The following is a 25,567-nucleotide window of genomic DNA, read 5'->3' on the forward strand; positions in this document are numbered from 1 at the left end:
CATCACTGCACCCATTCTGAGACTCACCTTTTAAACATGGCCATGTGTTTACACAGTGAGGTGATGCATTTTTTTTGGGCTGCTGTGACATCATGGTCTCAGACAGCTGCTGGTACCATAATGAAGGAGAAACTCCAGCACAGGCACGCCCACATTACAAAGAGAGAAGGAAAAAATCGTTTTCTGAGAGGGTATTACAGTGTATATGATGTGGGGGGTGGGGGGGTGGACTGGACTTTTGGCAGGCATGATGCAGTATGGCCTCAAGCTGCAGTGGGCAGGAACTAGTTGGATTTCCCCTGCCAGCTAGTCCTAGAGCTATCCTACAGCTGCCTTGTGTTATATTTAAGGTATTGATAGAACATTTGCCCATCACTGAAGAGACCCGTGTTCATTTCCCTGCAGCAGTGCACCAATTGAATGCACAATGCACCAGTGACTCGTTGGTCAGAGCGCCTTCTCAGTGGGACATCATAACCTCTGCACGTGTTACCCATGTTACTTCACTTGGTGAAAAAAAAACGTGAAGGGAAACAGGAGATTTTCCAACAAAAGATTAGAGATTAGTAGATTAGCTTGATGTTGAAAAAACAAAGGTTCGTCACAGGTCCCTGGTACTTATCCAGGTAGTTGTCCTGTTTGTTGAAGAACTGGTTTGTGCTCCAAGTTAAAGAGATTCCTTACCTCCAGTATTTGTCACAACAAGCATAAGTCACAGCTACAATGTGCAGATTATGTTTTATTAAGCGGTAAAGCAGCAGTTATCAGATACTTGCATTAACTACATCTGTGGGTTTATTACACACAGGATGCATTCACAAGAGAGGAGCACATAATTTGTTTGGCCCTACATGACAAAGACCAGGTATTTGTATTTCATTGGAAAAACTATATGATCTAGATCAACAGAAGTCTATTTAAAGTCTAATATTGTTTGGCAAAATTCAGACAAAAAAAACTTGTATCACTGTGTTGTTTTGTGTTTGCATGAGTTTTATTTTTCCCCCTGTACTTCTAATCCCTGAAAAAATATTACAGCATTATCACTCCCTGGCAAAGAGTCATGTCTTTGAGCAAACTGTTCTCTGTGAGATTTGTCTCAGGCAGTTGCCATAGCACTACATACACATACATTGTGCAGCTGTGGCTGAAGTTTGCCAGTGTGAAGAATGTGCAGATTGCTCCCTCTGGTGGATTAAAGTTAGTTTCTGTTACAGTGAAACTTGCTGGACAGTTGGAAAGTTGCTGGACTCAATTACATAACATCGCATCCTGTCTATCTTCAACAGGCAACCTCAGGAAGCATTAACACACATACAATGATGACCTGGCAGACATGCAGAGACAACGAGGTCACTCTAATGTTGCTACAAGCCCCTTCCAACTGACTAGCTACTCAGGTTAGTCTTTTATCCACTATTATAGCCAGTCTGAGGACTGTCTGTTGGACTAGGGGACCACCACAAAATGTCCCAGTTGGCTGATGGATCCTTTGGATGGCAGGCTCTGCAAATGCATTGCCTGCACTGCTGCTATTTGCAAGTAATAGTCACCTGGTTATTAAAGGCCCTGCAGACACACACAGGTCTTTTCAGTTATTTGGTAGATCATATATGCTCAGTATAAAGTTAGGTGTGAATTAGGTGAGGTAACCAAACATCTTAATAAGAATGATTATGATGTAATTTTGTCCCAACATAGAGCTGAGCCATGGGTGGGCATAGTTTTTAAATATAGTTAATGCAAAATATCTAAGAATGTTTCATTTCATTTGATTTCTGCTCTTTTCTTACTTATTTATACTCTAGAGCAGCAGGAAATAGGAAGTGATGTATGTGTAAATGTTTATAGGTACAATATACTGTATGTATATGTACATTCACATGTATAGATAGTGGTTGCCTATATACTGTATGTATCTAATATTTCAAACAATATGTCTTTGAGATAGTTTTGTAGAGACAATAACGTCAGCCTATCCAGTCTGTGAAAAACAAGACAGTGTCATGGTTTGATCATTGTGTCTACATCTGATGTACAAATCCTGGTTAACATGGTCATCTATTACTGGAAGGCTACAATAGATCATATAACTGTTTGTGAATGTAGGTGTTGAGGCAACCATCATTGTTCACTAAACAACAACAACAATGTAAGGTGATAGGCTCAACTGGTCTGGCCATAGTAGCTACTTTGCAGGAGCAGAGCAGTTCCTTTATGTAATTGGTGCCTTATGTTAACAGCAAAAATGTATAACATACTATAATATTTTATTGCAGAAAGTGAGTCATTTTATAAATGTAAAAACAAAGTGTAACCTGGTTGGAATGAACATGTGGCTAAGCTGCAAGAGAGGCCTTTTAACTGTCATTGATGGCAGGAGGAAAGGTAAAGACTTATGTAAGTTTACAAAAACATACCAATGCAAGAATTATATATGCTCTCTGAAAAAAAGAGTACTATAAAGGCTGTAAGGACGTCAGAAATAAAACTCTAATGTTTCCAAATACATTTTTTTATTGTACAGTTAACTGACTGAATGATTGAAACCAAATTCCAGCAAAAATCCCTAGATTCAAGGGGGTAGTCTATGGATTTCATGGCAAAGCTTTAAATATAATCGCAAAGGCTTAAAAGAGAGAAGACAGAAGGCAGTGTCCACCAAAGCCTCCCCCCTTTTAATAGACAACTAATGGAGAAAAATGAATGATGAATCCTAATGAAAAATGGGGGCTGGGGGGGAGGAGGGGGTCTGTGTTTCCAACCATCCATGTCATATAATTTTGACTGTGATGAATTAAACAAAATTATTGCAAAAGTAAACTGTGTATTCATTGCAGGAGGTATCATTTATCACCTCCTGACCTGTCAGACAACTTAATCAATTAATGCCCATGCATTAATCCATCTTAAGTCTTTCCATAAAGCTAACACTGGATGTCAAATGGAAGTGGTGACCATGGGCTGAGGACATGAGAAAAGATTTTGCACTGTCTCTATGTAGACCACATGCTAACTCTACTTCAAATGAATACAATTATTTAAAAACATATTCTTATTCCTTAACAATTTAGTGACAATTCAGGAAGGTCAAAGACAAAGGCTATGAAGGAAAGAGGGGCATTTACATTCATGTTCTAAAACTAAAGACTGTAGCACTGTATTCAGTGGTTTTAATAGGCTAGGTCTTTATTTTCTTTCTTTACTCTCCAGTAGACTACCATAACAATTTCCTTCACAATGAAAAATATAGTATAGAACATGATAATGTACTATAGTTCTCTTCCAACAGTTGGCATAGCTCTTGTTGTCATGCAGATTTTTTCAACTTTGAACTACAGTAAATGATTGGACAACTTACTCACTTGGACACTTTTAAATACTAATACTACAGCTACAGACAGGTGACAAATTAAAGGAAAAACCGGTACAGGCCTGAATGCTTGACCCCTACAGTAAGGGAATCTGCTGGCTCTGTTATGCTTTGGGGAGCATTTTGGTTTGGGTCCACTTGTCCCCTTAGAGGGAAGGGTCACTGCAAATCAATACAAAGTTGTTCTGAGTGACCACCTTTATCCTGTGATGAAACATTTCTATCCTGATGGGAGTGGTCTCTTCCAGGATGATAATGCCCCAATTCAGAGGGCATTGAATGGTTTGATGAGTATGAAAATGATGTGAATCATATGCTATGACCTTCACAGTCACCAGATCTCAACCCAGTTGAACATCTATGGGAGATTTTAGACTGACGTGTTAGACAGCGCTCTGCACCACCATCATCAAAACACCAAATGAGGGAATATCTTTTTGAAGAATGATGTTCATCCCTCCTGTAGAGCTCCAGAGACTGTGGAATCAATGCCAAGGCTGATGAACACCATTCTTAAAAGAGATATTCCCGCATTTGGTGATTTGATGATGGTTTTCCTATTCACAACAGTTTGCTTGTTTCAAGCTTTGTTCTTCTTTAATTTAGAAAAAATAGGCCAAAACAGTAATAAATACACTATGTTAATCTTTGTTTGAGTGAAGATCAGGATACAATTGATAATCATATATTTACTTTTTATAAGACTCTTTATTGTTCTAATCAAGAGGCTGATTTTTTCCTGTTTTTGTTAAAGGACGGGACCCCAAAAATAAGTGAGAATTTCAAAGTTCTAACAGTAGCTAAAAGGAGCAGAGCTGGACACTGCCATTTCACATATGTCTAATGGAAGGTTACCTGACCCCAGCAGGTCTCACAACAGAGTTTTACAAACACTCCTGGACTGAAATTAGAGATTTACGATGCTTTTAAAGAGTGTAAAGTCAACTCCATTTTGTCACCAACTATGAAACAAGGTATAATCACACTTATACCAAAACTGAACAAAAATAAATTATCTTTGGACAATTGGAGGCCTATTACACTTCTTTGTGGAGATTACAAGCTTTTAGCATGTTTATGCTAATAGACCTAAGGAAGGGCTGAGCAAGATAACTGATGAAACACAGTCCACATTTATCAAAGGGTGAAATATTCATAATCATACTTGATTAGTCTTAGATATACTTGATTATAATTCACTGATCCCACATGATAGCTCAATTTTATTCTTAGATTTCTTTAAAGCTTTTGATGCTTTAGAACACCACTTTTTGTTTAAAGCCTTGGAAATGTTTGGTTTTGGAACAAGCTTTTGAAATGTTTTTCAGATGTTTTATAGTGATATAAACAGTAGTGTATCTCTGTCCTTTATTATTAACATTCAAGGTATTGAGACATTTTGGAAAAATTACATTTACCCACAATTTCTCACCAAACAATTCTTTATTGTGGACACTTGTTATCCTTTGAAGATTTTACCATAAGTATAAAACTACTCTTTCAAGAAAAGAGTATGACAAAATCTGTAAAGCCATTCCCATTCCTTTACTTCAGATGATACAAAGCAGTGTGTTATTGTCTTTGATTGTGACTTTTTTTGCCTTCTCTAAAAGTCTGTTATGTCAATTTGTTGGATAAAAGATGTGATAACAGAACAGTTATTCTGGTTTTTAAACAAAAAAATTGGGGGGACTTATGCTCTGTATAGGATAATATAGAGGCCCCTTTAAGGAGACAATCCTTATCTTATCTATCATGTCCTATTGCTCTTGAAGTCAAAGAAACTCATTTTAAAAAAGTATCAGCAATAGCTATACCCTGTTAGTGATTTTCTACACAATAAGATTTAAATGTGAAGTGGATCCTTGCATCTTTTGTTCTTCAGAGGCTGAAAACATGTATTTTTTAAATGTTCATATGCTAATTTGTTTTGGTCCAATATTCATAATTGGTTGTCATTAGAAATGGATAACATACCTTCATTTACTTACAATGCTATAATTTATTTTATGGACAACTTGGATGCAAACATTTCAGATACTGTTAATCTTGTGATTATTTTGGATAAATATCATATAACGTTACATACTTGTAAGTGGAAAGGCCCTCTTTCACCGTATTCGTATATATTTTGCCAACTACTTCAAGTTGCTAAAAAATATAGAAAAAACCAATAGAGAGGCTAAAAAATTGTATTCATCTTTATCTCGGTCCTTGCCATTTTAATGTCTTTTATCTTGCACTTTTTTGTTGTTTGTTTTGTTTTTAAAAAAACTTTTTCCCCTCTTGATTTTAAGTATAATGATACCTCTTTAGTGTGTTATTTGTATTTGGCTGTGTTGTAGCATAATTTCCACCATTGTTGATTGAATTCTATACTGCATTTTGTTTATTCGCTGTCTTGTTTCCTTGTGCTTAATAAAAAAAGGAAAAAAAAAAAAGAAAAAACAGAGATGCAGCGAGCGGACCGCCTCTTCGTGTGACGCATGGCTCATGCTACGGTACGCCATTTGTGTCTAGCAGCAAAAAGCGCGGACAGTGGGAACAGTCGTTTAATTAGAGGTAAGTTTAGTGCATTTGTCACTATATTACCTTATTATTACCCAAGTCGCTTTTCATGAAACAAAAGACCGCTCTTTCGGGTGTTTTCAAGTTCTGTCTCGATAGTGTAGGTGACAGTTTCAGAGGTCGATGTTAGCCTCCTTTTTGGGCCTCTGTGCTGCCGTCGTTTTCCAAGCCTCGGAACGATTAAGACCCGCCTTTGCCCCCCTATGATTGGATGACACAGACGATGTAGCAATGTAATTGGTCGCGCTGTACGTAGCTCAAAGTACAGTTGAGGAACATGTTGCTAGTTAGCACATTAGCCACACAGTAGCCAGCAAATGAGCATCAAAACCCCCAACATCTCGACCTAGTATGTGTCCTGCTGCAAGATCCAGCCACACCATGAAAAGAGAGATTTCCCAATTTTGGTAGCATTGCAAAATGACATATTTCGCCTGTCGTTGCAGTTTGAAACGTGCAGTTAAGAGTCTGTTAGGCTAACTTGTATTACTTTCTAGCTTGTACCGCAGGCTCGGTAATATTAAACTATTGGAACTTTACCGAGAATAAGTTACCAAACCGACAGGTAGAAGTCTTGTTAATTTGGTCTCCGTGTTGGACAAGTGGTAGACAGCAGTCACAGTCCTAGTCCAATTGACATATTATATTATTAGCTTAGCACCCTTAGCTGAGATGCTACCCTTTTCTCGCAAAGAGGGATAAAAAAACAGGGAAACTATTTAATTTAATTTGAATTAAGACCTTTCATGATCCAACGGAAGGGGTCTCTCATTTCAGCGTCAATGCAACTTGACGTTAGCAACCAAGCAAACAATACATCAATAAAAACCCCATGTTGATACTGTGTTCCCCCTGTCAATCCTGCAGTCGTATTCTCCCACAATACTCAGTGGATGGCGGTAGTGAGCACACAGAGCTTAGTCTCAATACTATATATATGTATAATAAGATCTTATAATACATCCATGGTCTCGATACTGAATTGTACTGAAATATAGTGACCACTGGTTGCGTGCAACATCCTGATGAATATTATCCCTTCATGATTGGCTGGATGGGTTCATATTATGAACAAAATAGAATCTCCGTTCTGTTGCTGCAGATTATGTGCAACTTTTCAGTTGCAGTTGAACTGCAGAACAACAAGCATCAGTTTAGGCCATCCCAATACATGGATGTGCAATGATCTCTCTGTAACTGTAGTTATAACATAAATGCTATGGTCAATCTTTATGGATACTACATTTACATTTAAAATACAAATAGGTTATGGGGCTGGTAGTGGAAATAAAGTATGAATCATAACACAGAATGAAAGGACTCTTTTTATGAAGTGGCCCTCCTTAATGAGGCAAATCCAAGTTAAGGATGGTAATTATTATTGGACTATCAAAATGGATGAGGTGTACATAAAACTGAAAAAGAAAAAGACAAGAATTTTTAACCTTAATGACAATTAAGGATTGTGGACAAGGGATTTAAACCCAATTTTTGTTGCTTAATATTTCCCCAATTTTATACAAACTCTTACCTAGTATCTTTGCCATTAAAAAAAATAAAAGATTTGTTGAAACTGTTAGAACTGCGTGAGGATTTTGATATATGGTTATTCGTAATTGTGGCAACTAACTGTAGCTCCACTGTGTCATGTCTACAGGCATTTGATAATGAGTCTTAAACCAGCAATGATATATTTGTACTCTATTAAATGACCGTGACTCAACCAGAGTTTTTTTTCTCATTTGAAGCAGCAGCTGTAGCTCTCATGCTGGTCTGTCTTTTTAACATGATTTGTGTCTGCCTGGAGGCACTAGATGGCGACATTTACTTGTGTTTGGTCAGACAGTGTTTTTGAAGGATTGATCACTTTCCAGAAGCTTGTGGTGAATTACACAATTTGTGGCTAATGCAGTTAACTTGTTTACAGAATTGTCTTTTCTTCACTGAATTGTGTATCAGTTGAAGATGCCAAATATAAGTCCTGTGTTTTTTTTTTCTTTTCTCAGGAGTTTGATCCAGCTTTGACAGTGACCAGCTTCACTGTTACATGTAATTGTAGCAGGACATGATATGGATAAAACATTGATATCAGGAAAGGAGGCTGTTGAGGACAAAGTGTCAGAAAATGACACCAGTGGGAAAGTGCAACCAGACGATGAGGAAATGGAGGAAACCCAGACCGACTCACCCAGTAGGACTGTAGAGCCGGATAAAGCAGATGAGGAACTGGCTGAAAGGCCGTTGCCAGACTCGGTACCTCAAGATGGGGATAAGCTCTGCACACTTTGTGGCTTCTTAGCAAAATGCCCAAGATCACTGAAAATTCACTATGCAAGAAAGCATGGCAAGAACTCAAAGAACACAGATAAAACCGCAAAGCCAGCTGAAGAAGGTGAAAATATCTCTGACATGAGTCCAGCTGAAGTCCAACAGGAGATGGATATGGAGACTGAAAGCACTGCTGATGTTAAACAAAACCTTGAAAATCTTGATGATCTGAGATCAAGTGCCACTGATGATGGGATAAACACAAAAGGTTCAACTAAAAGGGAGATGGCATTAGACAAGCAGGCAGAGAGAAGAGTAAGCAAGCGAACCCCAAAACCCAAGATCATTTATTCCTGCAACTACTGTGGGCAAGAGTTTAGGGACAAGGCTCCTCTAGATGTGCATATCCAGAGATACCACACCAAAGACACCCCATACACATGTGAGTATTTGCTATTCTCTAATCCAGTCAATGTTGAAATTCACCCTCCACCAGAATTCATGTTATTCTTACAATCTACGATAGTTCAGTCTGGGTTGATGAATGAAACAATATTCGAAAAAGCTTCAAACTTCTGTATAGTAAAATGATGACTGAATTGTCACAGTCATAGTAGCTGGGTGGGTGTGGAGGAGGTATGGACAGATTTTCTCAGAAAACACTTGTTAACATCCCAGTGAATACATTTGTATTCACTGTCTATTGTATTGATTTTTACTTTGTAGCTTTTGTGAAAATGTCTTATCAAAATGTTGTACTCATTCAATATATCAATGGTATTAGGTTTTAGTTCCAAGTAGAAAAGTAGAAACATGCAATGCTAAGTTTTTTTGAATTGTTCCAATGTTTATGTTCAAAGTTGCACTCTGAGTCTTTTTAAACTTTTTTAAAAAAAATTAAATTGTGTTGGTTAAAAAGAGACTTGAAAAAGTGTATCTTTGTAATGTCTTTCAGTTGATGCCGATGAGAACATGGGGGAAGAAGAGGAAGCTGAGGATCCTGGCACCACTGTGAAGACTATCCCAACACGAGTGGCGCCCAAACGGACACTCAGCAGGTTCCAGCTGAAGTGTGAAAACTGTGATTTTAGGGTTAGCACCCCTGTGTTACTGGAGAGCCATGCTCGAATCAAACACCCAGGCCAGGAATGGTACCGCTGCAAATTATGTAACTTTTATTCAGCCACATGTGAATGGATGGAAGATCACCTGTCCTCAGATAGCCACATGCAACATCAAAATGGAGAGAAAAGCACAGAGTCTTCCTCGTTTGACGAGCATGTTGAGAGGGTAAGCAAAGACAGTGCTGGAGATGGTGACAGTATAGATGGTATCACTCCAGTGTCTGTTGCAGAAGGAGTACCTTCTTTGACAGAGGGAGACCAGGAAACTGAGGAGGCAGTAGGGGCTGCTAAATCTGTTTCTGTTGAGGAGGAAGACTTGGAGCTAGAACCTCCCAGAAAGAAAAGAGGAAGACCAAAGCAAGGATCCACAACCACTTGTGGATACTGTGGCCTGGTAGTGTCCAATGCCACCAACCTCAGTGTCCATGTCCGCCGTAAACACAGCAAGGAGTATGGCTATAGCTGCAACCTGTGCAACTATAGCTGCGTGACCAAAGGAGACATGGATCGTCACTGTATTACGAAGAAACATGTAAGACGTGCACAAGAGTGTGCAAATAATAACCCGGTCAACAGCCACACAAGTGCATCATCCCAGGACCCCACAACTACACAGGCCACTGACGGAGAGCAGGAATCTGATAAAACAGGGTCAAAAGAGCATAGCAGAGAAGAGCAAACTCAGTCAGACGCAAGCCAGAAAAAAACTAAATATGACTCTGTTAATGCTTGCAGTCACTGTGATTTTGTAGCTCAGTCCATCCCTTCCCTCCATCTTCATGTCAAAAGAAAGCACACCAAAGACTTTGAGTATGTCTGTCTAGCATGCAGCTATTATGCTGTAACGAGCAGGGAAATGTCTCGCCATGCCAACACAGAGAAGCATAAGCAGAAAAGCCAGAAATACTTGGAGCCATTAGGGAGTGATGGACAAAGAGCTTTGTCGCTCCCTCTGAAGCTGAAGGAGGTCACTGCTGGGGCAAACTCTAACCCTGAATGTGAACCGTATAGCCCCACAGAAGAGTCTGAATCCTGTTCAGAGGACAACCAAGCTATAGACAATCAGTCCACAGCTGCACCTTCAGTTCCCACAGAGCCTGTTGATGCTGTGGTTGGTGTGGCTGGCAGTGCAGATGAGAAGCAAACAGAGAGTATCACATCTTCCACTGGTGGTGAACCAGATCCAACAAACCAGACAGTCGAAGTAACAGCACTGTCCGAACCCCAGCAGGCTCCAGCAGAACTTCAACCTGCAGTGGAACAACCCGCACAACCAGAAGGCCAGGAAGAACGTCAGGAAGAACGTCAGGAAGAACGTCAGGAAGAACGTCAGGAAGAACGTCAGGAAGAACGTCAGGAAGAACGTCAGGAAGAACGTCAGGAAGAAGGCCAGGAAGAAGGCCAGGAAGAAGGCCAGGAAGAAGGCCAGGAAGAAAGGAGTAAACACGCAGATGTAGTGAATGTAGATGAAAAAAGTGACAGCTCTCATACAGATACACAAATGTCCAAAGCCCCACCCTTTGATGCCTGCATTGTATCCGTAAAGACCCTCGCTGAGCAGGAGCAGGCGCTGCAGGATGGTCTGACTCTAGAAGGCGAGGCTGCTGTGATATGCCTGACTGGGGGATCACCTGTGACCTCTGGCATCCTGACCCCCAATTCTGCTTACGTCAAGAAGCTCAAACCCAAGGAAATGAGAGTGAGAGATGAGGCCAAAGGAAACAACGCTCGTATACGCTGTGAGGACTGTGGCTTCATGGCCGATGGCATCAGCGGCCTCAACGTCCACATCTCAATGAAGCATCCATCCAAGGAGAAGCATTTCCACTGCTTGGTGTGTGGCAAGTCATTCTACACTGAGAGCAACCTGCACCAGCATCTGACCAGTGCCGCCCACCTCCGCAACGAGCAGAACAGTGTGGAGGAGCTGCCCGAAGGGGGTGCGAGCTTCAAGTGCGTAAAATGCACTGACCGCTTCGAAACAGAGCAAGACCTGTTTGTTCACATCAAGGAGAAACACGAGGAGCTGCTGAGAGAGGTCAACAAGTACGTGCTGGAGGACACGGAGCAGATCAACCGTGAGCGCGAGGAGAACCAGGGCAGTGTGTGCAAATACTGTGGCAAGGTGTGCAAGAGCAGCAACTCCATGGCCTTCCTGGCTCACATTCGCACACACACCGGTATGTATCCTGCTTTTATGCACTCCCTCGCTATTTCTGTTCTTCTGTATCTGACACACTTTTGCAAACATTTCTTTGAACACACTGACCATTTAGAAAAAAACAGATCAAAGCTTTTATTTCCCATTTTACCTACAGCGATATTTAAAGGGAGTAAAAGGAGCACTTTTAACCTTTAGCTGCAGTTTAATGTATTAGAAAGGTGCTCAGAATGCTTTGAATACTTAGTGCATTGAAATACATGTATTTTAATGCACTGAGTATCTGTATCGTGTGACTGATTAGGTTTGTGGTATAATGTATGGATAATATTTTAATCCTTCCCTCAGTTTACTTATAATGTTCTTATGATGCCATATACAATAATGCTTTGACTCTTGACCACATTTGATAATTGTAGCAAAAAATCTTAAAAGGAAAACAAAAATGTATTTGCTGAGCTATTAGGCCTTTGTGTTTTGGTACAACAAGTATTGAGTGGGGAGATACAGCCTCCTCTTTGGCAGCTCAGGCTAATGTTAAGGCTACTATCTACTCCAGCCAGGTAATAGCTGTTTCAGCTGAGGTGAAGGTAAAGACTGATTGAGCTTCAGACCAGCAGGAGAGACGCTAATGGACCCCAGATTGGGATTCCCTGAGCAACGCCTGGTCAGAGACATGTGCGACTCATAATTGATGTGTCCATTACCAAGACTCAGTTGTAATTATAGTCAATAAGTCTCTGTAAAAGTGTTAAAGCTTAGGCTAAAAGCATTGGAGGTCCAAAGAGAGGTGGGCTAATAATTTAAAATAATCAATGCAGACGTATTCAAAGCCTTTAATTTCCCTTGTGTCTGTATGTCCATGTTTGTGTATATGTGTGTGAGTGCTCGTATGCGTGGTGAATGTGTGTATATGTCAGCCTTCATGGCTAGCTGATTATCCTCAATCCATTAAGATTTATCTTGTCATTTATAATGCAAAGCAGGGCTGCGTTGGTCAGGGCTTCGGCTGGGAAATGTCCGGCAGGTTAAGAACATAGGGCGCTCCATTACTTTTCCCTGACCATGTGTATTAATTGCTTTTAAAATCAACTTAATGCAGGAACGAGATGTGAGGGCGCCATCAATAAATGCCCTTCTCTGCCTCGTATGGTCCATCCCCCTTTCAGCCCAAACTTTAATGGGACTTTAATTGAAGTCCATGCTCTGTGCTTACCGTGTGTGCACATGAGTGCATGTGTCTTTGTGTGTATGAGGTGTCGGTTGAATGGGAGGTAAAAAAAGGATTGTTTCCACTTTCAGAGTCAGTCACAGTGGATGGTTTGTGTAGGTATTGTAGCTTTGTCATGTAGTCCTTGTTAGCAAATGAAGAGATAATATTCCCAGCGTGTCCTCAATGAATACGGGTGAAGTACTTAGAGTGCTGTGATTTCACTCCATCATGTTATCATATGCCCATAAATGCATTTAAGTGAAAAAGGGCTCAGAATAAAACATCCTGCCATGGTGTTTAAGTGGAAAAACAGTATAACCAAAGGTATAACCATTATATTTTCTGGGGCAAAGGAATAATTTAGCTTTACATTTGACTAAACATTTTTTCTTATTTTTTCTAGTATGTGTGCCAGTCACCTTGTGTGCCAAAGTCAGGTTGCTTACTGCTAAAATCAGATTGCTTAAAGCCGTAAGAACTGGAGGTGAAACTCTTGATGATTAATGTTGAACACCCACTTTCTTCTTATTAACGGTTAGTCTATATGTATTCATAATTCTACCCTATGCCATAATTCTTGAGTTTTGAGGTCACTTGCTTGGTGTTACTTAAGAAAATGAAAGCTGTAACACTGAAGTCCTAACAGATGGCTTCAAGTCAAGGGCACATTCTGAGGTTTCAGATGATGAACACTTTTTGTTTTTTAGGTTTACGTCTTTTTATTCAATAGAGTTATGTTCTTGTGTATATGATTACATCTCCCCTTTCATTTATGCTGTTCGTATTTGTGGAAAGCACCTATTTCTCTTCATTTTGACAACATATGCCAGTTGTTATTATTGCTAAGTTCCCTCATTACAGTGAATTATTCACCTTTTATATGGTGGTCATTTATTCTGGGAGTTTGTTTGTGGGGCTGCGGAGCAGCACGGTGGGGGTCTGCCAGTTTCTGGGCCGGGAGCACGTCCAGATCCTTTTAATTAAGACCTAGTTTTTATTCACTTGATTAATCAGTGAAATCAGGAGTCGGTAGTGGGAGGCTGCACACAGATTTGTCAATTTGTCCCTTAAAGGAAACACGTACACATGCTTGAATTTTGCCAATGAGGTTGCAGCTGGAATTTGCATTTTGAGGTAAATTGGTCACTTTTTCACTGGAGTGAGCTGTCTGACCTCAGACTGAGCCTTAAAGTAATGGACACACATGCCATGCATGCACATTTACACAGAGAATGTGATGTGTGTTTGTAGAAATAAGTGAAAAGTAAAACTGGAAGTGCTCCACTGGTCTGCCTCGTGTCTGGATTTTTGAACATGATCCATATTATTGAAGCCACTTTAACCAATATGGGCTTTTGATTCAGAATTACCAAGAAAAAAACGACTTAAATCCTCTCATTCCACACTGGATTGTGGTCACACAGTGATGAGGGAGGACCTTGTATCAAATTGGAAAAGGATGGCACTTGTAATTTACATATTATATAATTATTTTATATTATTTCTAATCAAGCCAAGTCCATTTTGCAGCCAAATCTAGACCCAAATGGGGAAGACCAAATGCGCAAAAAGAGTTCACACAAGGAAAGGATCAAGGAAGAGCTGCAGATTCATCTATATGAGTTCTATACTAACCATCACCACCATTCACCATCAAACTAATCAGTGCATGCAATTTTGGATTCTTTTTTTGCAAATACTAAAATGTAGGAGGACCAGATGGAGAAAAATTTGTAAAGGTGAAAATAGAAAGTAGACTGGGACAAGACTGAAGTATTTACAGCTCTGGGTTTAATTGCTGTTTTTTCATGCCAGCGCCTCCTGCTGCAGCGGTCACTGTGCAGGCAGTGGAGGAACTGGTGAAACAGTGCATGCAGGGAGAAGTCTCCAGGCTTCAGAAGGCTTTGAATGAGCTGAAACACGACCGGAAGAAAGCACTGGAGGACGACGCCTCTCTCCGGAGGACTGTTGGGGGGCTGGAACGGCAGCTGACTAAAGTTTGTGAGGAAAACGATTCTTTCCGACACACCCTCCAGATGATGGTGGAGAGGGGGAACTCCAGTGGCAACGGTGGTGACTTATACAATGAACGGTGGCTTTGTACTCCATTGCAAGATCAGTTTTCCCTGTTGTACCTTTCTTCTACTAGTCTGGAGCTCCTCCTAAAGGCGTGTAGAGGCACAATTTTCACCTCACTTGCTGTCACCACCAAACAGGGTATCCGCTCCTACCTCAACACCGGCTGTCCGAACACCACCAACCCCTAATAACCTACCAGACATTGTTCTTCAGACTGTGAATCCAGAAGTTGAAAAAAGCATTTTTAGTTCCACAAAATACAGAGATGGACGCCCACATTTGGATGACTATGCGGCAATGATGTTTATGATGATTGTGGACTTCCCCACATACCCGTCCTGGGCACAGAAGGTTAATTGGGAGGGTTTGGATGGCAAACAAGGCCTTCCCAGGAATGTTATTCTCAAGCTAAAGAAGCTTCTTCAGCACTATTACAAGGATATTTCAAGCAAGGAATGGAAAGATATTAGAGACCGTGTTAATGAAAGACTGAGAAATCCCAAAAAGGTTTTTTTGACGAAAAAAATGTACTGTATGTCTCGCCTTGTCTCAAGGTTAATGACATGATATAGATGTACAGTGAATCCTTTTGGTGGTGCTTGCTGCTTTTTAAATAATGTCCTTATTAGAAAATTAAGTTAAGTTAATGCATTTTTCCACTGTATGGCTATCAGTGCTACATTCTCACAGGTGGTGGAGTCGCCCAGCCGCCACAAACTAGGAAGCAATACACATATTTATTGCACCACTATGAATGGCATTCTGTCACTCATCTGTAGCCTTTTCTTTTGGAAATGTTAGGCCTGCTGTTAGGCTACAATAATTTCATGATGCACGATTACATACTCAGTCAAGGAACTTCACTGATTTTACACATATTTTTGCAGTATGTTTTTCACAGGTCGGTATTGACACGCACATGTTAAATCCCCCTGTAAAGAATCCTGGTTTATATTTGCGTGACTTGTGGCACTGTATTAAAAATGTTCTAATCCACTCACTGTAATGTAAAATAGATCTATCGGTAGGCTACAATAATTGAAAAAAAATGTGACGGATAAAAATAAATCTTGACTTGATATCTGCAACTCTGTGTGTGACAGAATGTGATGACTTATACAGTGCCTGCCATGTAAACAGCGCAGTAAGGCTGCAGCTAACCCGCGGTGGAAATTGGAACAATCTCAAGTGTTACCATTGTGTTTTAACTGGTTGTAGAAAGAAACCTAACAAAGCAGACATTTACTTATATGAAATTATCATGTATTATTCTGTTCCTCTAAACATGAAGGTTAAAGCGAAGGGCCCGGCAGGAGTGTGTGACATGTGCAAGGCTTAAGACATCACATTATGTGTATGTGTATGTGTGTGTGTGTGTGTAGTGAAACATTGCATGAGGTTCTTCTCTCAGGAAATGAATTAGTCATTCCCTGTCTCATCTGGGATGTGAGGGAGCCACATCGCCCCTATGTGGATGGCAATATTAATTTAACATGACACTGCATTGATGGTCAATTTCAGTTTCACGGAGGCTGTTTAAGTGGAGTGGTGGAGTATTAATGTGATAAGATGTGAGAACTGAGGGATGTTACATCTCTCTCCTTTCTGCCATGTCTCATACTCAGCCAGCCATCTGGACAAATCAGCTCCCCACACGCCTCTCTCTCACCTCAACTTGTGTGTGTGTGTGTGTGTGAGTGAGAAGGAGAGAGAATGATTGTCTCTCCTTCTGTTTGTCCACGGGTGATTATGTATTGTGAATATAATGTGTGTGTGTCTGTATGCACTTGCATAGGTGTTAGTTTGGGTTCTGAATCTAGATGTAGGTATGTGTAGGTGTGATGGTGGGTGTGGTGTGAGTGTGTAGGCTTGTCTTTTTGTTTTTTATGGGTGTTGATGATTTTGTTGTGTAATTATTTTTTTGCGTGTGTGTGTGTGAAAGTGTCTACACATTTAGGTGTGAAGCATATGTAGTTATGTATAGGGATTTTATGTGTTAATCTGCCTTTGTTTGTTCTTGTTTATGTGCCTTTGTGACTGCGTTTGTGATTTGTATGTGTCTGTGTGTGTGTGTAGTACACTGTAGGGACATGTGAAATGAAGAGGCTGGCTTTGCTGTTGCCCATATGTGGACCTCCCCGCCCTCTGTGTTTATGGGCCTTGTTAGCACAGGCTTGCCTTTCAATCTTCGTTACCAGCTTAAAATTCGATGTGTCGTACTTCCAGCTCACAGCAAGTGAACCGTGTATGAACAAATTAGTAATCTACACAAAGTGCTTAATCAAATCAGCGGCTGCCCCTGGAATAAATATTGTAGAATGTCTTGGGATATTCACTGGGAGAGGGTGAGGGTTTGCTCAAAGATGCGTACGTGGATATCATACCAGGCTGCCACTTAGATTGGAGTGTCGCACTGTGTGATGCTGGCCTAAATCTGGCTCAGCCTGCCAAACAAAATATCCATTTTCTTTTGCCAAATGCATATGTTTAGGTTTTATGAGGAAGTGTAGGCTTTAGCAAATCAGTTGGCTGAATTTAAAGTTCGGTATGGTTTGGTAAACCATATGGTAACTGATTTTGTCTGACATATCTGCTGTGTTTGTTTTGAAGGACCCAGTTCCCTCTTTTAACCTGAGCTGGAAGATGTTTGTGCGTCACACAGATAGCACCGGCATCAGCCCTCGCAGCTCTGCTCTTAAATGACGGATGGCAGGCAGAGGCTTTGCCACTCTCTCAAACGCTACCCCGCCCTCTGGACTTATTAATGACAATAATTAGGGAGAAACCTCCCTGCGAAGCCCGCCAGAGTGATTAGTGCTTTAATGATGGAATGGGAGGTAGTGAGCGCACACAGAATTGATTTACGTATTCGCCCTGACCTTTGGAATCCAATTTACGCGTCCACAGGCAAAGGAAGAGTAGGTAAGAGATGAAGGAGAGTGACAAGGATAGATAGAGAGTGAAAGAAGAGGCGCTTGGCACTTGGAGTGTGACTGTAGTTTTTATGGGGACTGGATTAAGGGCATCTGTTTTTATAATTCTGGAGTCATTTTGTGGCTGTGAAGTAGGTTGAAGTCCTAGCAGAGAACTAATAACAGTCTTACATGCCTGGCATTGAAAAACGATCTGTAATGTAAAATCACATTACTGCCCAGCTGTTATGCAGTCAGGTTTTATTAAAATTGCTACTTTCTTTCTTTCAGATTGAATGCTATTGTTGGATATGAACTCTCCACACTTTGTTTTACAGGATCTAAGCCCTTCATGTGTAAAATCTGCAACTTTGCAACTGCTCAGCTGGGAGATGCCAGGAACCACGTGAAGAGACACCTCGGCATGAGAGAGTATAAATGCGACATCTGTGGGTGAGTTACAAGGACTAACGTCTTTTAAAAATGATTGAAAACACTTTCTTTAAAAAGCAAAGATAGAAGTCACTCCTTAAAAAAAAAACAACCCAGAATTGACAAGGAGTTGAGCAAAAGTTTTGCTGTTTTACAACTTAAGTGTAGAGACAGAGCTGTGATCAGATCATTAGAGAACTGAACATACAAACTGAATCCACCCTTAAATGACTATTGTAGTCCAAGTCAAGTTTAAGTGTTTGTTTTAGCATTATACTGATGTTGCTACAAGACTTAAGTCTAGAAACAGCCACCTGAGAATCGATTCAGCCTGATCAGGTAAGTACCGGACCAATAAATGAACATTTAACTGATAGCATGACTTGCTGCCTCTATAAACACCCAGGCGGCATCAACAGATCTTAAAAGTATTTATATAAAACACAGCATAACTCTGCAACTGATCGACCTGTTTATCACTGCATATTTATGTAAACAAATTTAGGGATATTTTAGGAGGAATTCATTTCCAGAACAGCTGCCACAGTGTCTGAGTTTAAAAATCAGAAGCAACACCAGTGACAGCCAACGACCTTTATGCTCTTCCCGGCAGGTGTAGAAATGTTTCATGTTGGTTTCTAAGGAGTGATCAGCTAATTATCAATTGTATCACCTCCTTTGAATTGCATCTGTCACAAAGTAATTGATCTATTGCCTTGTCCGAACACAATGAAAGAGTAATGCGTTGCAACCACTCTGATGCAAAGTCCTTTTTAAAAAATGTGAGATTTCAATCTGTAAAAAAACTAAATCCACACACACTGCCTGAAGGAGCTACTAAAAGAATTTCACTTGTCTGCCTTAAATAATCCTATGATGAGTCTTCATCAATGCTGTTTCAAAATCCTGAGAGCATTTTGATGTACAGTATGTTGTATTTGCCAATAAAGTTGAACTTTTGTGATATTGTGGTTGAAACAGGAAAGAAAACAATCCTTTTAAAGACATTGAATATTGATAAAAACTGGTGGTAGTCCAAAAACAATCAAAAAGCTTTCTTTTATGGCCTCACATTAATGTGTACGAATAACCTTTCCCTAACCTTTAATTACTCCCAGGCCTTTCTTGAAAAGACAAATGCATCGCTCCTCGTTGACTTTGTTTGAATTAAAGGTAATAGAAATAGAGTTTATTTTACCTTCTTCATCGTTTCAGCTGTACAAATAATCCTAATTAGAAGTTTATGTAGGTAACCACGAGCCTATAAATGCCCAGTAGTGCAAGAGTACAGTTATTATCCCGGTACCTTGTACCCCCTACATGTAGACCATATGTTGTGTTCAGCTCGCTTCATTCCCATGGTAGACCTCCTCACTGCCTTGCCATGTTCAAATGGACGCGTTAAGCTGTTTAACATGCAGTCGGGGAATAGAGTAAATTGTGGGATTTCCAGCTTTGTGCCATCGAGCTTCTGTGGCTATACACTCGCTAAGATGAAGACATATGTAGAGTTATTAGTTTCTCCCTCTGTGTAATTCTGTGTAAACCGTTCCATTTAGTTCAGTCACAGGCCGATTTTGTTCTTCTAAAGCCGAGCAGAGCGAATGTGTTTATTTGCTCCCGCTGATGTTCACAAACATATTACAGCAGGAGCAAACAAGCTTTGGTTTAAACACAGCTTCTACTTTAATGAGAGGAAAGGCTCATGTTTCACAAGCCCCTCCAGCTGAAAACCGCCTTTCTCCCCAAGTGCTGCAAATGTGTCGGGCTTTGACCAAGCGTCTAGCATTACATACTCGCGCATACATACGGAACTCCGATGTGTCTTTAAATGGGACTACTAAATACAGCCTCCGGTTTCACAAATCATGCGGATGGAGGAACTGTGTGCTGCCAGTGCCAGCCACTGGTGACAAATCGGCCCTGTGTGTGCTTTCATTATTGACTGATCACCAGGCCATCCCTCCTCTTGACTAAAGAGCAGCAAACACAAAGAAAACCCCCAGAAACAACCTCATTAAGGCCAGAGCCACACATACACATAGCCCGTTCCTTCGCCCCCAAACTTTTCACGTTTGATGATATTTTATCTGAATCTAAAGCATGTTACTAATGGATTGCCGTGTTTCAGGTATAATGTGTAACGTGATTACCCGTTTTGTTTTGGGTGACCTAGAAAAGTGAGATTATAGTATGATTAAGCTCTGTATTCTCCTGCGGATACTAATAATGGGGCAACATTTTCCTTAACCAAAAAAGAAGAAAAAAAAAAAATTGGGGGGTGGTGGGGGGGGATTTTTATGTGTAATCACCATTTATTATTTGAATTAACACAAGACTGTGTTTGGGCTGCTTTTTTTTTTTTTTTTACATGATGAAATTTGGGTTTCATTCATTTGTGTCATGGTTACAGACTCCAGGGCCTCCCTGCGCCATGGAGTTTTGTGGGCTTAGTTTATTGCCACTTTGTTTAGAGCATCGGCTCAGCATATTGTTTGTGTCTTTTTCCCTTTCTTCTCCTTCCCTTAAAAAAAAAAAAAAATCTCTCCTCACTGCCATCGATTGCCGTGTTTTCCTTGTTAAACTTTCAGACTGGAAGATTACCTCGGCTCTGACACTGAGCGAATGGATGTGCTGCACCCCGGCTGTCCACCTCACTTTAGCTTCAGCCCGCTGCTGTTAGTCTCTTCTCAGGAGTGGGGGGGGGGGGGGGGGGGGGGGGGGGAGTTGTTGATAGTTAAAGATCATATTGTTGTGGCATTTAATTAACAAATGCAAATGCGAGGCCAGGACATGATTGGAACCCTTGACCGCGCTGCCAATCAAACCTGAGTGGGCTGGTCAGTGCCTCGCTCGTCATCGCTAACACTTTAAAGGCTTTCTGTCTGTGCCTCACCATTTTTCTCACTTCCCCTGTACGTCTGTTTCTTACCTATCTATCTACCTATCTGTGTGTCTTTATTTTAAAACAGACTGATCTGTCTTAATTTGCTTATAAAGAACTCTTAAGGTGCAAAAACAGCAGAAAAACACAAATTGGCTGTTTGGCATGCGAGATAAGATTTCTCATATTTAATTGGTTAAAAAAAAAAAAAAAAAAAAGATCCTCCACCATGTGAGACAACAGATTCTTGCGTTTCCTCCTGGCGTGTTTTTGTCCACAGTGGGGCTCGGCCACTTAATGAGCCTCCTCCTCCTCTCCTCCATCATCTAGCAGAAAGGCCCTGGATTCAGCATTTCCAACCCTCCCGCTCTCTCGTCCTCCCCAAAGATGCAACGGACATCCATTGCTGTTGTAGGTGTTAAATTATGCATAAACAGTCTAAATGCTTTGAGGCATCGGTTTAATATCTCAGCCCGGGTCTTAGAAGTATTAACATTATCATGGGCATAGATTGTCCTCTTGTGGACTGCCGTTTTATGATTATGGGTCATAAGCTGCCCGTTTCCTAGTGTCACTTCTTCAGGAATTTGAACACAACTTAAAAACTGTTGCTTTCTCGCAACGCGGAAAGTTTGCAACACGTTCAAGTTTGTCCTCTCTGTAGAGGAAGCCGCATTGTGTTTTTTTTGCCTCCCTCCCTCCCTCCTTCCCTCCCTCGTCTCAGTTTTCTTGACTTAGTGTTAGAGAGAGTATATATAGTCATGATTTTATGTTGGGTGTTGTGTGTGTGATTTGACTGTTAACAGGATGGGGCTGGCTCATGTCAGGGTTTTTATGTCCCCCCTGTCTTGTGAGATTGTCTGGTCTGTTCCCAGAATAGCCCATCAGTTCCGCCCTGCGTGGCTCATCCGCTGTAATGTGCCTTAATGCCCGGGCCTGTATGAGTAGTGTGAGGCCTGGCAGTGACAGTGGAGGAGCATCTTAGCTTGCTGCTTATCCAGAGAAAGCCGTCACTTAACTCAGCCCCTCTATTGTCTATCTACACCCCTCTCCTTCTCCCCTGACGTGATTCTCTATAATCCTCAAACAGATTCTGGTTAGAACTCCCTGAGAACTATTTTTATGTTTTTTTTTTTTTTCCTCCCTTCCTCCCATTTAAACATTAATGGTTGTTGCAGATGAAGAGAGGGATCCCTATGAGGATGATTATAATGTCACTCCACTGATCTCCCGCCGCCCCGAAATAATTGTACATCATCGGTTCATAACGTGTCAGAGGGACACGTTGGTGGCGTGCAATTAAAACCGCAGAATATAATACACCAAATTACTGCCTGTCAGGCCTATGAACAACACACTCGGTATTTGAGTTACACTTAATCATCACGTACATTAGCGATTTCGCTAAGATCCCTCCACCCTACCCCCTCTGCTCGTACAGCAAGGGCGTGAAGCACACTGCTCCTTAGAGGCTGAGGGATTGTGTCTGTGATACAACAGCTTTAGGGTAGCTATGCATTCATGTTAAGAGTAAGACCTTTTGAAAGCTCACAATGTCCTAAATTATTTAGCTGTGTGTGTGACCAAGAGCGTGCACCATGTGTTGGCAGGAACTGGAAGCAGGAATTCTGAATTCATTATCCCCCCAACAGATGTAAACACTGAATGTTTTTTCTCAAACAAGTCTGATTCAACAAATCTTTTGTGTTTGTATATTTAATAAGTGTTTTATCAAGCCTTAGATGGCTGTGAATGTGCTTTTGCAGGCATGTAAAGAAGGAAAATATAAAAATGAACTATCACCAATCTTATCGACAGCTGTTTAATACTATTTGTCATGATTTGTATTTGAATTTCCCTCAAATACTTTTTATCAGGCTGAAGAGGTGGTGAACCGACTCTGACTCAAAACTGTGCCCCCCCAGTATATCCCTGAACTTTTCTTTAAATTAAATGGCAACCGCATCCTCATATATCTACTCTTTTTATGCTGTCTTTAGATCTTTATTGTCCCGTTTTACTTGTTTTGATCCATCTGAATAACTTCTGCTCATCAAACATAGGGCCTGGTATTTATTCTCATCAGGAAGATGTATTAATGTTTACTGCTTTGGACACTTTAGAGTTTGTGTCTGGGAACATGGTCCTTGTCAGTCAGCGTAGTCCCCTTCACCAAAATAAACACATTTTGCTCTGATGCATTTAACTAAATTTAGTATGCCATTATCGGAAATGAAATAAGTAACGCTAAAGGTCATTTGGAAAATAATGCAGAAAGGCTGGTCTGGAAAGGTTAAGTATGTGACGGAGCTGTTCTGATGATAACGAGGGCTGCGTATGGCTTGGAGAGCTCGGCGTTCTGGTTTGACTCGGCACTCTGCGATCGCTCTTTATGACCGAGACAGCTTTACAGCCCGTTACCCCCCATAACACGATAAAGCGCAGCATAATGGATTGGATGTGTTTAGTAGCCTTGGGCTGATGTTTGTAAAATTAATGTTTTTTGCAATAGAAACACACTCATGCACAGGCTCACATGCACACACAGAAAAAGGAAAGAGAGGAGAGAGAGAGAAATCAATTCTAGACAGCATTGATATATCAATATAAATCCAGAGGTGTACATTTTTACAGTTTTTATACCTGTTTCTGAATAGTCGAACTTTATTTCCCCGCACGGTGACACGTCCACTCAGATATCTCTCAGCCGAAGCGATGACAACAAACATATGGCTTCATTAGTGGAGTTTGGATTTCAGGCCTAATACTCAGCAGAAAGGCAGCGAACGCTCAGCGGCAGTCATGCAAACATTAAATTTGTGTTTCAAATTACGTAGCACAAGTAGTTGAGGGAGTCTGTTTGCTCGGTCAGTCTCGTGTCGGGGAAATTAGGCTTTTGAAGAGTTTGAATGGGACCCCACTCAGCATTCACTGAGCGCCAGAGACAAAGAGAGAAATCGCTGTCAGCATATCAGTTCTATTAGGTTGTAATAACAATCTCATATTTTTTTAGTGGACCCAGAACAGGGGCCTCCGGGCTTCATAATCAAAGCATTTACCCTTAATCAAAGACAAACAAAAACAAACATTGGGTCTAGACGCTAAACGGCAAGATCGGCAGTTAAGCCGGGGAGCCAACGCAGCACAGCTCTCGAGGACTGTCTGGGTTAAGAGGCTGTTGTCTGCAAGGTATGATCTCACTACCTTGTTCACTAAAACAGTACACTTTTTGTGGCCTTTGCATTTTGCAGCTTTTTATCACTTTGTTTTTTGTGAAATCTCAACTTGCAGAACTCGAAAATGTCTTTTTTTTAAATTTCATGTCGTCATCTTGTTCTACACAGACAGATAATGAGCTAAAATTAGTAGAAGTAGTAGTTTTTATCTAAAAAGACCATATCTACAGGTCAGATTGATAACATTTATATATACACTTTGGGTTTACCCTCTAAAATTAATTTCAGCTGACGAAAGCCAATAAACTCCATACAGTAGAAAAACTTAAGCAAAATGAATTTTCACCCCTTTACACACAAAAGAAGTACAAACTTTATCTTTTAAAAGTTGAATTGTTGTAGAAATATCGCTGAACAATCCATTCTATCGAGCTAATCATGTCATAGGTATATTGTAGGAAGGGAAAAAAAAAAATAAAGAGAGGGAAGTTAATGAGTGATTAACAACAGCAATTAAAAGATGAAGAGGAAGGCAGATGAAAAAAAGGGGTGTAATTAAAATATCAGTCCTCTCATTGTCAGAAGTGCGAGTGTCATCCATTGTGCACTTATTAAAAAGCTGGGTGGAGGGGAAGGAGCGAACGGCGCTTAATTCCAGCAGCCCAAAGTGTCTGGTAATCTGCCCATGGATGGAGCTGGAAAGGCTGTAACTCATGTTTAAGTGTTGGGGCCGTGTCATTGCAGGTTCACAGTCATGCATTTCTGTGTTGACATCCATCGGGGCAGGGGATATTTGGCAGTCAGGAGTAATTTAACTTAATTAATGGGATGCATATTTGATGGAGGAATAAAATATCCCGGCTCAGCAAAGTGGAAAAGGGGAAAGATTTAGTAGGAGTTAAAGGTGGAGGGGAGAGTAATTTGTGCATTCAGTTACTGGCTGCTTGAGAGAGAGAGAGAGAGAGAGAGAGGGAGAGAGAGAAGGAAAGAGAGAGAGAGAGTCGAGGCTGATAAAGATGGCAACCGTGAGAGAGGAGGAAGCGACGGGGAGGATGAGAGATGGATGGTTGACACAAAGCTGAGCTGATGTGTAGAGGGGAATGGGGTGTCCCTCCATTGAGAGGGCCATCAGACTGACAACGCTTGATTTAATTGATATCCGGACTGAGCCCTTTCTCAGTGCAAACAGACACATTACGCTGGTTTGCAAACTTGTGGCAGAGCTGCCGGCTGCCAAGCGCCTTTTTAATATTCATGAGGGGGCTTTTAAAGACATTCGGCAACGGTCTCCTCCCTCCACCGCCGCCGCCGCCGCCACCACCCGTTCTCAAGCACGTTTTTACTACCAACACACACACACACTTTACCTTGCATACG

At 40.9% G+C, this 25,567-nt stretch overlaps 1 protein-coding gene across 3 annotated transcripts in view; it reads left to right on the plus strand.

Moving 5' to 3' along the window:
- Nucleotides 1-5,835: 5,835 nt before the first annotated feature.
- znf407 (zinc finger protein 407) overlaps nt 5,836-25,567 on the plus strand; it is a 146,876-nt gene continuing 127,144 nt past the window's right edge. The window contains exons 1-4 of one of the 3 annotated variants that reach the window (XM_042424123.1): nt 5,836-5,935; nt 7,948-8,651; nt 9,165-11,513; nt 18,037-18,151. In XM_042424123.1, coding sequence (XP_042280057.1) covers nt 8,012-8,651; nt 9,165-11,513; nt 18,037-18,151 — 3,104 coding nt within the window. In that variant the 5' untranslated portion in view covers nt 5,836-5,935; nt 7,948-8,011. Of the gene's footprint in view, nt 5,936-6,178; nt 6,349-7,947; nt 8,652-9,164; nt 11,514-18,036; nt 18,152-25,567 lie in introns of those variants that run through there. The other 2 variants (XM_042424125.1, XM_042424124.1) reach the window with 2 other exon arrangements.

Source organism: Thunnus maccoyii, chromosome 10 (genome assembly GCF_910596095.1).
Source record: "Thunnus maccoyii chromosome 10, fThuMac1.1, whole genome shotgun sequence".
Lineage (NCBI taxonomy): Eukaryota > Metazoa > Chordata > Actinopteri > Scombriformes > Scombridae > Thunnus > Thunnus maccoyii.